Genomic DNA, 14674 nt, shown 5'->3' with positions numbered 1-14674 from the left:
AATATGATGAACATAGCTAAAGCAAAAAGCTTCCGACACATATTTCGAAAAATAGATAACCGAGTTAAACTCAGCTTGAAATATCAAATGTGTATAATATAAAAGTCTATATAGCTATACAACTTAGTCTTATTAGGAGATATAATAGAATAGACTTATGAGTGATAAATAAGTTTTAGTCTCCACATACCTTTTGTTGATGAATTCCTCCAAGCTCTCCTCAGTACATCTTCGTCATCAATCAATGAACGCCGTGAAGTCTAAAGCTCAACTACACATTCTATGCAAGTCCGAGACATAACTATAAGTATACTAGAAATCAAGACTATAGTTTTGATCAACTAAACTTGACAAACAAGCTTGAGATAACAACGCTTGTGAGTTCGACCGAGCAATGCTCTAACAACTAAAATTTCATGAATTGATTTATGAAATTTTCATCGCCAAAATAGTCGAGAAAATTTTGATTAGTAATCATCGTTGATTCTCGCATACCCATTACATTCCAATTCTTTAACAAATTTGAGTAGTAATCATCAAAATAGTGTGAAAAACGTGCTACAAATATAAGGTCGGTTAAAGATGTTTTTCTCGAACCCTAGTTTTGTAGCTGAACTTTAGGAAATAACAATGTATAGCTTAATTTTGGGTTGACATCTTTAATGATGTCAACCCACCCTGGTCAGGTTATACTTAATAAATGACATTAATGTGTTAAATAACTATTTTTTAGCTCTAATTAGATCTAATAACATCTCAACGTATTGAAAATAGAACCTATGAAGAACACAAAAAACACTCCGATTAGGAATTTTTTCTGATCCTAACCGAACTGTGATCTGTAAAACCAAATGTTGAGTTCGGTTACGTCGAAAATATTTTTCCCTAACCGAACTATGGTCTGTAAGACCAAGTGTTGAGTTGGGCTACGTCGCGTATATTTTCTCCTTACCCGAACTATGGTCTGTGTACTCTAACATAAGAGTCCGGGTACCTCTCCTAGAAAAAGATAGCCGAACTAACCAAAACCTCCATTCAATAGGAGTTTGGCTCTCTGCGCCTGATGAAACACTAGCCGAACTGCACTTACAGAATAATTCAACTACATGTTCTTCAGATATCATAGCCAAACTCCTTTGACCTAGCCGAAATTTGTTTATAAATTTTTTAATATTCCGAAAATTTGGCCAATTCAAGCAACATTAGTTAAATTTGAAGCATTCCTAAGTACCCAAAGCTTCATCCTCTGGTTGTGGCTGATAAAATCCACCATTTTGATCTTGAGATTGAGTTTGGAAAGAATGCAATCACCATCTACAAGTAACTCATTTCCGGATCGCTGTGAAGATTACCGAGTACTTTAGGAGATGAAGGAAGTTTTGATTCGGAGGAGGAGCAATCATCACTCGAATCACTCATTTCACATTCACCCGTCTCAAAAAAAAAAAATGGTTCAAAAACCATTTTCTTCTTCTTATTCTTCTCTAACCCTCTAATTTAACCTCAATAATCACTAACTAAATTAACTTAATCATTTAAGTAAGCATTACACTAGCTAATCATTAACTAAGTTAATTAGGAAGGATAAATTTGGTATTAACATAAATATTTGGATAAAGGGTGGCTTCAATTTACTTCTAAATATCCTACTAAAAGCGAAATGATGGTTCCCTCCAAAATGGAGTGGTACCCAAAAAAAAAAAAAAAAAAAACCGTTCAAACAATACGAAGGAGGCCCAATAGATAGAATCAATCTTTTCGCATGGGTGTGTAAACCAGAGCTTCTTTTGAGTTCTGAAATGAAATTATGTGTTCCCGCCAGAATAAAAGTAGAATTTGAAATCTTCGAGAGAAACCCTAAGATGAGGATGATTATGGAACACTCAAATTCGATAGACCTAATTCAATCTACAACATAACCATGACGATTGAGAAATACAATCTAGTATCAACAATATCACAGAAAGAAGAATCTAGGTTTACAGTGTTGAGAACAAATGAGCACGGGTTCCTTCATGACAAGAATCATGATTTACAAATTGGAGTCGGACAATGCTGCTTCGGATATGCGATGATCAAAAACTATCAAGTATGTGAAAAAATTAATCTTATTTGATCGCTTCATGTTTTCATATATATATTGTCCTGTACATGTTTGCAAGAATGTCTGAATAGCTAAAAATTGTACAATGTTAATACATGTTTAGGATAATTCTGTCGCTGTTCTCACAATATCTCTGCTTGCCAAAATTGGTGATTATTGATTCATATATTGCTCAAGTTAATTACCACGTTATTCCGATTTGCACACCCCTACTTGAATACAGAGAATAAATCTTTAGTTTTTGTTCCATTCTATCCTGAACTAGGGTCGACCTTTAAACTTAACGTACTATGGTGATATAAAGCATAGGGATGTGGGTGCTCTTTGTTGCCTACGAAGGTTTAGTATGTCGTCCGATTTTGATTTAGGGTTGGCTTGTCAAAGTGGGTGCTGTAATGTCATAATTAAAGTTTATCAAAATGTTCTTTAGAGTCATTTTGCAGAATTTATTGACTCTTTAAGGTAGTGACTCGTGAGTGACCTGCATTAGCTATTGTAAAAGAAATTTATAACGTTGTAACATAAGTACTTCTTTTTATTGCTTAGATGGACCCCTATGTTCAACTTGTTTAGGCTGTTGGCGAAGACAATGGACATCAATAAAGATCAGAACTTAAAGCTCTAGCTTAAAGTGAACCATTTGAATCGTGTAAAAAACAGCTATTTAGTGGAGTATGGTAGGAGGATATAGGAAAGAATCTGCAGTTGCTTTCTGGCTAATAAACTATGCATATACCATGATCATTAGGTCAAATGAGGGACTGAAAACATATTAAAAGATGTAACTTCATAAAGTATGGAATCCAATGTGAACTATGTTCTAAGATAATTCAACTGCAATAAGGTTTCTTTTTTGCCTTCAAGTCTTGCTTAAACAAAATTACGAACGCTAAATATATTAGAGGAGAAACATTGAAGTGTCTCTAAAACTGAGGCTTTACTTCTTGAGATGTAGTAACAGGAGTGAACTGTGAGATAATTTCATGGATTGACTGTTTCTAATGACATTCATCCACTACTAGTACTAGATAATACTCTTAACATGACTGGTAAGTTGTTTGGACTGAGCATTTTAGGTTTGAAATTTAAAACATAACGTCACTAAAGTTAATACTCACAGTTCGATGATGCATATAACTATGTGTGCAAAAATAAAGATAAAGAAAACATGTAGATAACTCTGGTGCTTGTTTTTTTTCTTTTCTTTCGTGTTCAGCACATTGATTTTTCTTGAATATTCATAGCTTTAGAGAATTGATGCTCGAATGATCAGTATTCGTGACTGTGATATCTCTTTAGATTTATGAAACCACACTTTTGGATATTCTTTGAAACGTAAAATTTCTCTTGAAGATTGACCTAAATATATCAACAATAAAGCAGAGATAAAGTAACATAAAGTCGGCTTAAAGGATGACAAAGAATCTTGTCAAAGTAGCTTAGTGAATGTGGTGTAGGAAGAATCAGTAAGGTTGCTTGGTAACTTTCTGAGCATAAACTATACATTTAACATGATCATTGGGTCAGTGAAGGAACATATTAAAAGATGTAACCTCAAAAAGTACGGAATCCAATGTAAATTAGGTCTAAGACATCCTTAATAAAGTAAGGCTCTTCATGTTTTGAAATCTTTCAGCGGTTTATTGGAGTACTCTTTGGTCTCATTCGCAGAACCCATTTTAGAAAAAGCAAAATTGAAGACTTGGAGTTATACTTGTTGAACTGCATGTTGTGCTTGGAACAATCTTATTTATGTAAATCTTTCTAGGAAACATGAGAGTCATCCAGAAGAAGTTACTAAATATTGTTTAGACGATATTTTTGAGCGCCTACACACACACCGATACACAATGAATATATATAGTCTGAGATACATACATGTAGATTGTGTCTTGGATTCAGCGCTCAATGTGCAAGAGAATAAGACAACTTACTAAGATAAGTTGGTTATTTGAAAATTGAACTGAACATAATCTGTTTCCATTGAATTTTTAACTTTTCAATTTCTGAATGGGAAAGATATATATACCTTAAAGTCGATTCTCAGTTTCAGTAAGGCATTCTTAAATATTCAAAAATCATAAAGTCTGCATTTCATATCATCCTTTCGTAAGGTATTGAATTTGATTCTGATGCTTCTACGTATTTTGAGTTGGCTTTTAGAGATTTGATAGTTAGAAGGCATCAGTGTATTTGTTCTGTAGTTTTTTTTTCATCAACTCTATTAGTTGGTATTTTCAAACTTTATGTAAATAATTCCCTTGCATTGAACTGAATGCTTTAAATTTTGTGAGTGATAAGCAAGTTCCTTTTCTTGCCACGAATTTGATTCTTCTTTTGAAAACAACTTGAAACACAAACTTTGTGAACAATTTTGCAACTTGAAGAGAGAGGGAGGATGGATTTTTGAAGCTGTTATGCTAAATTATATCATGTCTTTAGTAGAAGAAGGGTTTACATAATGTAGGAACACAATGCACCTTAGAACTGAAACCTGGAAAACCCCTCTCAAACACATACAAAAAAAACTGTAGAATCTAATAATTAAAACAACAAAACTACATTGTTATACTGCTTGTTATGAGAAAACTAACAAAGTGCTGAAGAAAACAGCCCTACGTGGGACATAGTCTTCAACATTGGTTCGGTTGGAGAACCTCTAGAAACCAAAATAGAAGCAGAGAGAAAGACAAAGGAAATTAGGATGACAAAAAAGGGTAACACGGATTTGAGATTTTATATAAGATGATGGCTCTCTCTTGTCTTCTTCTTTTTAGACAGCAGCACCTGAAATAAGAAAGCAAGAAAAGAAAAGTGTGTAAATTGAAAGAGACAAAAAGATCTGAACGTGTCTAGTTCTAATTAGCTTAAGAACAGTATATACATGTTCATACTCAAATCTTGAAATTCTATGCTGCATATGAGGATTTGCTACCATATTCCCTCGGCGCATTGCATCTAAAACATTCCATCCTGCTTGCGAAGTTGTGCTCGTTGCAGCCAGACCTGTTAATCACGTACACAAGTATGTTCAGTATTCAGAGTTATGTAGATAGATTATTGATTGAAAGGTGAACTAGTTATTCAGTTGTTCTCTATAGAAAAATATAAACACGAAGCATTGATCTAAGCGTCTGTTTGTTTCTTCTATTTTTATCTCCGTATTTGTTTCCTTTTTGACTTTCACTATTATTTCACTTTCTTACACTAATTATTATACCTGGTGCAAATCCAATCACCAGATTTCCATCCAGCACGACCACCTCCACCGCCAAAGCCTCCTCCTGCTCTTAAACGTGACATGTCAGCATCAAACCCACCGGCTGACTCATCCTTGAAAGCGCCACACTTGAAGCAACTTGAACGACTTGCAAAGTTGTGGGCACCACAATTCCCAGCTGCACAGTACCAATCACCAGGTCGAACATCTGACCCACTAAATCCAAAGGAAGAGCTGCTTCCTCTCCCACCAAAACTTCCGAAGTCCACTCTTTCACCAGACCGAGAATCGCCACAACGTTGACAGGAATCTCTTCGGCTAAAGTTCAAGTGTTGGCATGACCTGCAATTCCAATCTCCTGGCCTACTACCCATTTCCGTCTCTACAAACGGGAGAAGTAAATAAAACAGGTTAGTACGTCTTTAAGCTTCTACGTATTTTTTCTTGCTCTTACACTAACAGTAGAATACTAACTTATAAGAATTGGGAGTACATAATTTATTCAATCACTCTGTAAACCACTACGAAATACTAACAAATATAGGATGGAGTATCCAAGCTAAAAGAAATCGCAAATGAATTGGGAGTTGAACAGTATGAATTTTGTAGTGAAAACAATAGCTTTTCAGTCTTGTTATTTTGGCACTGTTACTAATGAACCATACTGCACCAGTATCTCGTAAGAGGTTTACTTTTACTTGCTGGGTAAGAAAAAACAGGATGGAAGGGCTATACAAATTGATCCAGAAAAACGTTATAAAACACTGGAAGCACCCAAGGGTTGTAAGAATTACCTTAAGAAAAACTTAGGAAGAGAAGAAGGATATATGTAAGCAATAATAATAATAAAAGAAGCAGAGCAACAAATGAATGGGGGGAGAGGGAGATTGGTGATTTGGTTTGTGTAGGTTAGTGTGGTTTATATACTTGTTTTAGAGCCTCAAAGGAAGTGCCCTTGGAGAGCCGTGGGGATGGTTCTTTTTAGCGTTCTTCACCCCACACACTCTCCCTTGCTGGCATTCTTGAACGAAGAGGAATCACAAAAATCTAAAAGAAGAAAAAGTGGAGATAAAGAAATTTGATTCCAAAGATAGAAAATGAGAGAAATTAGAAAAGCTCTTACTACTTTTGGGTAGAAGGAACTGAGTTATTGTTTAATAATACAGTAAAGAAAATTACTATTAACTCCATGCATTTGTTTTTACAACACTTCATACTCAATTTCATTTACACAGCTAATATTGCATATTATGAACCTGTCATCTATTTTGGTCCCATACTTCTCTGTAACCCCTCTTTTGCTGAAGAACCATCTGATTTAGCCGTTGGATTGGCCATGCGCGTTATCGATTTTTGCCAGGTAGCAATCTATCTGTTTCAAATTTTTGAGATTTGATGGTCCTCATATACATGATGATAACAACTTACAAAAGTATATACTATATGAGATCATTTGGCTAGTTTCTAATTATGAAAGGTAAGAATGGTGAATATTTCTTTGAAATTATGACTGCAACTCTGAAAGTACTTAGTCCCATCTTTTACTCACATGGGTGTGGTCACTACTCGATAGTCACTAACCCTTAACACATGTGGTGACCCACCTAGATCTAACTCTAGATGAATCAGTGCACACGTGGTCATATACGCAAACTGTAGATACTCACAGGTTTGTTACTCATACACACGTGTATATGTAATGATGTGATAATAACATTGTAAAACTCCTGTTAAGCTTAGAACTGCGACTGGAGTATAAAATTTATATAGTTTTGTTCTTTTTATAGCTGCTATGGATATGGGATAAGCTCGCATCAAGAACCCATATGAAAATTAGGTTTGGAATCTATGCTCTCCACTCTTTACATACAAACTCCATGTCTTTAGAATGCCTAGCCAGCATCACGCAATATTACAAGGATATGCATGCACAGGAAATGTGTGAAATTGAAGCTATCTTTACAAATATTTGGTAGCAAAATATGTCAATGTCTGGTTAAAGCAGGTTTGACCAAGGCAACATTAACCCACCACCATTCATGACCCATACAAAGCAAGAAAGGAAAAGGAGATTTTGTAACCTAGAAGCAGAGCAAAACCTCATCCAGTTAGATTCAAATGTTGCCCTTTGACTAACCAAGTGGAAAGGTTAAGGACCCACATTTGCTGAAATGGCAAATAGAGTGTATGTCCATGTGGCTTACAATTTGCTTGCGTGGTGGGTTTAGGTTGGATAAGTAGGAATCCAGCAATCCACAACACAATAACATTGCCAGACAGCATGGGTATTGCATCTTTTTTGTGGCAAAAAAAACTAAGTATTTGTTAGGTAAAGAAAAAGAGACAAATTAAGGGTCCAGATATGCATCATTTTTCCTTTCTTAAATCCTAGTATTGTCTATGCCATTAACATAGTCAGTAAATGATGAGCATCTTAAACCCTGATATCATTTATGTGCAATTAACATAGTCAATTAATGATGAGAGTACAAAAGAAGAGATTTCCTTTGGTTTTTAAATTTGAATATTCTCTTCTGGTACTTGAACTACTTTAATTATATGCATCACTTTATAAGTCAAAAGATACAAGCTTACATATTGCACCCATATACACTCCATTAACATTCTCCTAATATAATGCTTTTGACTACCTCTCTTATATAATGCTGATTTGCAAAATTAGAGAAGCAATTTATGTTGGCATGCGTTTTGGTGGGTCAATAAACTAGGGTATCAGATTCCGATTATAGATATTGTAATAATTCAGTAATGTTACTATTTTTTTAGTTAGCAGGTGATTTATGTTTTTACTGTAAACAGAACTTATATAATTTGCAGTTGGGGTTCAAAATCGAAGGTAGGAGGGAAAAACATTCAAAATAGGTTTTGGGAATCAGTTGTCAACTGCTGTATTGCCTGCGCCCCCTGTATATGTGTCTGCATTGTAAGTTTACGGATAAATTGATGTACAGTTTATGCATGTATTCATGCAAAAGTGTAATGAGTTGGTTTATCATGGCTTTGGGAATTGTTAAATTTTGTTCTTACAATATTTTTTTTGAAGAGAATCTAATTTTAAGTTTCTTCTTTATTGATTATTTTGATGAAGTGGAAAAGAGAAAGGAGAAAGGGAGAGAAATTGGTGGAGAGTTTCGATAAAGATTAGTCGAAGCTGATGATGATGAATGAATGAAGAAAGGAGTCTTCGAGGTTAGATTTGACCATCTTCTTTTTTCTTAAGGGGAATTTTCTCTTCTGTCGTTTTGTTTTAAAAATTTTCTGTTATTGTGTTTGTGTTTTTTTTTTCTCCTTTTTCTTTTTATCTGAATCACACACTACTGTCTTTTGCTTTTCGTCTCTCTGCATAAATAAGAAAAAAGAATAATTAAAGCATCTATTCCATTCTCAGTGCATTAATCTCTCCATCTCTGTTAGTGTTATGCAATAATTCTAAGCAAACAGTGGTGGTAGTATGGTAACTTTTCGAATTTGAAAACTTGGGGTAACAATTCTAACAAACCGTGAAAAGTCTTGTGGCAGTTCCGTGGTAGCATGATCGGAGCCTATCAGTTAATAACATTCATAGTCTAAACCGTGGAATTTTTTGTGAATTTTTTGGTTTTTCGATTTTCGGAACTGAACAGTCAATAACATTCACATTCTAAATTCAACACTACAAGGGAAAAAAAATGCGGATACACGTATCATAACTCTTGTTTAATACTATGATGATTTGAACTTAGATTTTGAAAACCTTATTGTTTTGAGAGAAAGGTAACAGAGAAGATTTTGCTTGCTGCTTCCATAATGCACAGTGCATGGTTCCATTTTCTTGGGTAATGTAAAAGAGAAAGTTTTTGGCAAAAATAAAAACACACTGTAAAAGACAATAAAAAGAAGGAACAGTGGTGTGTAAGTAGTAGTAATTGCTTAGCTAGTTGTAATAATTTGATTCGAATTCGATTCCCTCTTTTGTATTGGGAAATGCTTCCATGCACACAACGTTCTCTTTCAATCACTACTGCTACTGCTACTGCGCTATTCACTGTCTTTCTTTCTCTTCTTTTTCTGTGACTTGAGTTTTATAATTATATTCCCCCCACATTTACTCTTTTCGTCTGATCTGATTCTCTACTACTATGTACGTACTACTAATCTGATGATTCTACTATGCGTATCTCTCTGCTGTTTCTACCGTACCTGAACAATCAACTGCTGTAAGTGCTCTAAGTTGAGTTGTAAATGTATGTGTAGTTCGTACCTTGACAGTATGGGTGGACTTGCATGGCTGCTATAGGGTTACCCAATTCTATATGGGGTTACCAAATCCATATAAAACAAAATAATTTTCACCATTGGATGTACTAGATTGGTAACCCTTTATACAACTTGATAACCCATCTAGCTGCCTTGTTAGACTTGGATGGAACTGGCTAAGGCAAGATTGCTTCAGGGAGTTAATATTTCGCTTGCGGTTTACCAAAATTAAGATAAGACAAAAAAAAATAAACCCAAAGCATTGACTTGATATACCCAAACAAATTGGTAACCCCGTATAGCAATCTTATGATCATTAACATCACTTATTTATTTGATGACTATGTTGCATATATTTTGAACCAATTCTTCTGGTGAACCGGCATTTTTGCCAAACCGATTTTTTTCCTGTAAAAGGTGATTAGGGCGCCAAAGCATAGACCCTTCAAAACAATGAAACAAAAAAAATCAAGATTTAGGAGTTGACACTTCACTGGAACGTCCAAAATCAAAATCAAAGCTGTGGACGAGCTACAGAATGTGGTGCTTAAAGCAGCTAAGCTAGGATGTATTTTCGCAATTGAAAAGTCCTACTGAGCTGAGTCCATGCACAGCCCTTGTTGCCTGTTGGTGACTTTGCCAAACACTAGTTACAATTTAGGCCATCTCCCAGATAATGAAACACCCAAATATTAGATTTAAATTAGGTAAGATTGGATTCTCTGGTTCTCTTTTTTTCAAATGTACACTGACATGACTAACCTATGCATGATGTCCAGCTAGTTTGCAACCTCGATTTTATTTAAATTCTCTACCAAAATATGAAGCACCCTTTTCCACTAGCAGTAAAAAAGATACAATTGGCAAAGCACAATGCATAAACAAACAATCTGACAGTGGTTTTCACTTCTTTTTTTACTTTTTTTAAGTCGGTAAGAAACTTCCTAAAAGCCTGAGACCTTATAATATTTACATACCTGAGTATCAAACTGTATGAAGATTAGAGTTTTCCTTTTGGGGTTCATCTTCAGAGTTGCATGCACGTGAAAACATCCATCCAAGAAATGTATGTACAATGAGTGACGTATGTTAACAACATACAATAATAAATTTCCCATCTTTTGATTTTCTTTATTTTGCCTTTGTTTATAGGATAGTGGTCGACTCACCTTTCTATGTGTGCCATCAACCCTACTAATAGTGAATTGTCATCCTCGATTTGCAGAGTTTTCCCACCTTTTTGGCCCTTTGATGTTATATTTGTATACTTGAGTTTGATTGGATCAACCATGGAGAAAATGTATACTTCGCATAGGACTATATGACTAGAGTAGGCTACTTCATTAGTTCGGGTGGGCATGTTATTGGGCTAAAATGGTTAAAATCAAATAAAATGACTGAAAATGGGCTTCCGAGTCAGTTGCCCTAAGTGTGCACGCCCATGTTCTAATCTGGCTCCACCCTTGCTCATGAGCAAAGAAACCTGTTTTGAGGCGTACAAAACCATTTTCCTATATAGGGTGAGTTTATAAGGAGTGTCCTAATAGTGGATAGATTACTAAGTTATCCTTAATTATTTTAAATTACTTAAATATCTTCCACCTAAATTTAAAACATAAACCTAAACTAATCAAAATCCAAAATCATATTCAAAATAAAAAATTGTTTTCATTCCTAACCTAATTTAATCATTAATCAAACCATTTTGATTTTATTTTTCGTCGGTGATTAATTGTTAATTCATAAATCTTTGATCATTGATTAAAACCACAAGTATAAATGAGTCGTGTGAAGCGTTGCGGAAAGAGATTTAGCTTCAGATCCCCATATTGGAACCCAGATCTTTGTTCTTCGTTGTTTTTTTTATATTTCAGAATAACAGTTCGACTGATAATTAAACATGAAAATGATAGTCGAACTTCACTTTGTTAAAAAACACACTTAGTTCGGCTTTTCAATTTTTTATTCGAATCAGCCGAACCTAAACAGAGAGTGAAGTTCGGCTGATAACTTGTCAGCCGGACCTATGTTTTTAAAAAATATACCTAGGTTTGGGTGACAAGTTATCAGCCATACCATTCATCTGGTCAGTAGATCTAGACTGTAAAAATTCAACTTATAAAAAGGACATTAAACCTTGTTTTGAAGTCTATACCTTTGTATTAACAAACCTTAATTATCTATTAGTTCAGCAAATCTCAAAAGCCTAATTTCTTATTCTTCTTCTTTAACAGAAAAAAAAAATCTTTGAAACTAAGACTATATAATCACTGATATTAACCACTAATTATGAACATTAACAACTAATCATTAATATTAGATTCTAATTATTACCACTAGTATAGCACGCATGCGCGATGCGCCTGCAGGTACATCCGTTTCGTAATTTTGTTGCCTTCATGCAGTAATTAACGGTCAAAGTCAACACTCGGTCAACGGTCAACGCCAAGAGGTGAAAACTCATTTCATGTTAATGTGCAAAAGTAATCACAAATAAATTTGAATTTATCATTTAATAATAATATTTTTTCAATCAAAAACTTGTTCATTTCTTGCAACCAATAAGAATTATACCATTGACATTATACTGCACTACAGCAAAGAACAATTATACATTTCATGCCACGCTCACCTGAACTTGTTGATGTCTCAAGACCATCTTTGTTAGCAAGTCGATCTCGTGTTTTCCGCATAAGATGAGTGTGGCGTCATTTTTGAACAAGCTCTTGCCTTTCAGCTTCAGTCATTGCCGCTCATTTTTCCTTTTCTGAAAATTTGGCGGTTGTTCAATCGAATATCTCTTTGTTGTTGCCGTTCATTGTCAATTTCCATGCGAAGCTGAGCTTGTATTCTTGGACTACGACGAACTGGACTCGGCATTTTTCGCCAGTGAATTGATTGAAAAATGATCAGTTACAACAATATATACATCTGTTAAATATAATAGAACAACAAACAACTCAAAATTTGATAAATCATGTCTCTAAAATAAGTTAATTTGAAAACAAATTAAAATCTGGAAAAAACAGAGGCATACATACAGTAAAATCTGGACCAGACCTTAACTTTTTCTTAAGTTACCACTACTTGGGAAGATGCCTCATAACAGATGCCTTATGAATTTTAATTGGTGCACCTTGGTGGAGCTATGTAATAATTTTACGGACGTAAGTTGGACTCGCAAGTGCAACTGTTGCTGGGCAACTACCTAAGCGATGCAAGCTCCTTTTCGGTATCTATTGCCAGTCATGACCGTCATTGATGTATTCGTTCTAATGTAACATTTACACATAGCATGACTTGCAGGATTCTGGTTATTCAAAAGAACCTGTCTGAAATACGAACAAAGCAAACATGCCAAAACTCATATGGATTTAAATAAAACCTAAATCCTAAATAATGTAAGCTTAACTGCCATGGTTTCCAAAAAGATAATCAATTGCGCTCATAAGTTTCCACAACAAACTTTGGACTACTGAAAACAACAAATTATAAAGCTAAAATGGCAGAACAGTCTTTCGAGAGAAATTCATCTCCAACGTGGTGCTTATATGTGTTAATAGTTCTGAAGTGTTAAAGTTACTGCCTAAGCTTTGCTAGGGTATCAAACGAAAACATATTTAGAGAGCATAGCCGCATAAGTCACATTATACAAATGCAAAGAACCGGTTGAAATGGGTAATTGCAAGAGATCTCACAGGGGCACATTTGATGGTTCACATAAACACACAGAACTTTATACACAGGTCAATTAGCTTAACTCAAAACCACTGCAAATAATTCAATCCTTAGGGTCAAAAGATAGTTCCTATGAATTAATGAGAAGCAAATGAAAAGGTTTGTTTCCTTTAGGGTGGGTCTGAGTGAAGATACAATGGCAATAGCTTCCACATAATAGAGATAAATGTTTGGGAATTTCAACAGAAAATGAATGTTAAGAAATTTCACCTAGCAATTTAACAAATTAGGGTTCTATACATACAGTAAATTGCAATTGAGAAACCAATTCCGAATTTCAGAAATGTAAGGATCAATTGAGCGAATTTGGGATGTGTTCACAGGAAAAATTAGGGTTCTATAATCTTCTGTGCATAAAGTAAATAGCAATTTAACAAATCAGGGATCTATTACAGTAAATAGCAATTAGGGTTTTATCCATACTTACAGTTAATTCCTTTTTGTGTCTTTCTTCTTCTTATTTTGCTTCTCTGCTCTCTCTTCTTCTTCTTCCCCTTAAGTAGCAGGGCATCTCACTGACTCATCGCCACCACCTCCGCTACAAACTTCGTCTTCAACTCAGGTACTGTAACCATCTCGTCAGCAGCACTTCAACTGTAAACTTCTTCTGAAGATGAAGAGTGATAACTGATTTGGTGGCTTGAATTTTCGATGGGATGAAATCAAAATCAAGTGATTTGTTTTCGTCTGTACGAAGAAGAAAAGAGAATCAAAAGACTACTGACGTACCCTGAAGTATTTGGATATTGACGTAATGTACCAACTGTGACTGATTTTAATGAAGGTTAATTTAGTATTTTAGGGGTGTCCGGACCACATTCAGGGTCGTACCAAAAATAGGTGTTTTGTTTATATTAGTAAGATAACACTAATGAAGTATTATTGTTACGATAAAAATATGATGAATACAAGGTTATTGATTTTACCACATAGTGACTCTATTTTGTCATTTCCTTGTATGCCTCATAATGACTCTATTTTACCACATAGTGACTTTATCACTAATGATGTTCTGATAATTTGCATCGATGCACGTCCGATGAGATTGTTCAATCATGGATCTACTCTGATATGTCGAGCATTCAACAGGAAATCAGATGTTGCTAAGTTATGAGTTATCTAGAGTACTCATTCCTGATCCACTATGTGATAAATTGCCGAATGATAAAGTAGGATTAAAATATCAGTGAATATTAGACAATCGAACATACGGTTGGATGGAGGTCCATTGAAATATTGAGTGAGCGGCCAAGTGGATGGTCATCCAATGATGGTGTTCTCGTACGGTCCAGCAATCATAAATGTTGGTAGCAGGACCGAGCATTAATTAAAAAATATTGATTGCTGCATCAATA

The 14674-nt window shown here is 34.8% G+C and overlaps 1 protein-coding gene and 1 long non-coding RNA gene across 5 annotated transcripts; both read right to left on the bottom strand.

Annotated features, from left to right (window-relative positions):
• Positions 1-4502: 4502 nt before the first annotated feature.
• LOC113340900 (uncharacterized RNA-binding protein C17H9.04c-like) lies at positions 4503-6263 on the bottom strand. 3 transcript variants are annotated; one of them, XM_026585951.1, is made up of 4 exons: positions 6119-6263; positions 5325-5706; positions 4989-5110; positions 4503-4891 (listed from the first exon to the last, which is right to left on the bottom strand). In XM_026585951.1, the coding sequence occupies exons 2-3, from the start codon at positions 5696-5698 to the stop codon at positions 5014-5016; spliced, it is 471 nt and encodes a 156-aa protein (XP_026441736.1). In that variant the 5' UTR covers positions 5699-5706; positions 6119-6263; the 3' UTR covers positions 4503-4891; positions 4989-5013. The 3 variants fall into 3 exon arrangements, with proteins under 3 accessions (XP_026441736.1, XP_026441737.1, XP_026441738.1); XM_026585952.1 differs by having other exon boundaries at positions 4999-5110; XM_026585953.1 differs by having other exon boundaries at positions 5040-5110.
• A 5802-nt stretch (positions 6264-12065) lies between these two features.
• On the bottom strand, positions 12066-14065 carry LOC113340908. 2 transcript variants are annotated; one of them, XR_003355681.1, is made up of 2 exons: positions 13747-14065; positions 12066-12512 (listed from the first exon to the last, which is right to left on the bottom strand). It is a non-coding gene; the product is annotated as an uncharacterized LOC113340908 (long non-coding RNA). The 2 variants fall into 2 exon arrangements; XR_003355680.1 differs by having other exon boundaries at positions 12066-12448.
• Between the last annotated feature and the right edge of the window lie 609 nt (positions 14066-14674).

This window comes from Papaver somniferum, unplaced genomic scaffold (genome assembly GCF_003573695.1).
Source record: "Papaver somniferum cultivar HN1 unplaced genomic scaffold, ASM357369v1 unplaced-scaffold_24, whole genome shotgun sequence".
Lineage (NCBI taxonomy): Eukaryota > Viridiplantae > Streptophyta > Magnoliopsida > Ranunculales > Papaveraceae > Papaver > Papaver somniferum.
The sequence above is the reverse complement of the archived record's forward strand: the minus strand, read 5'-3'. Positions and strand labels throughout refer to the sequence as shown.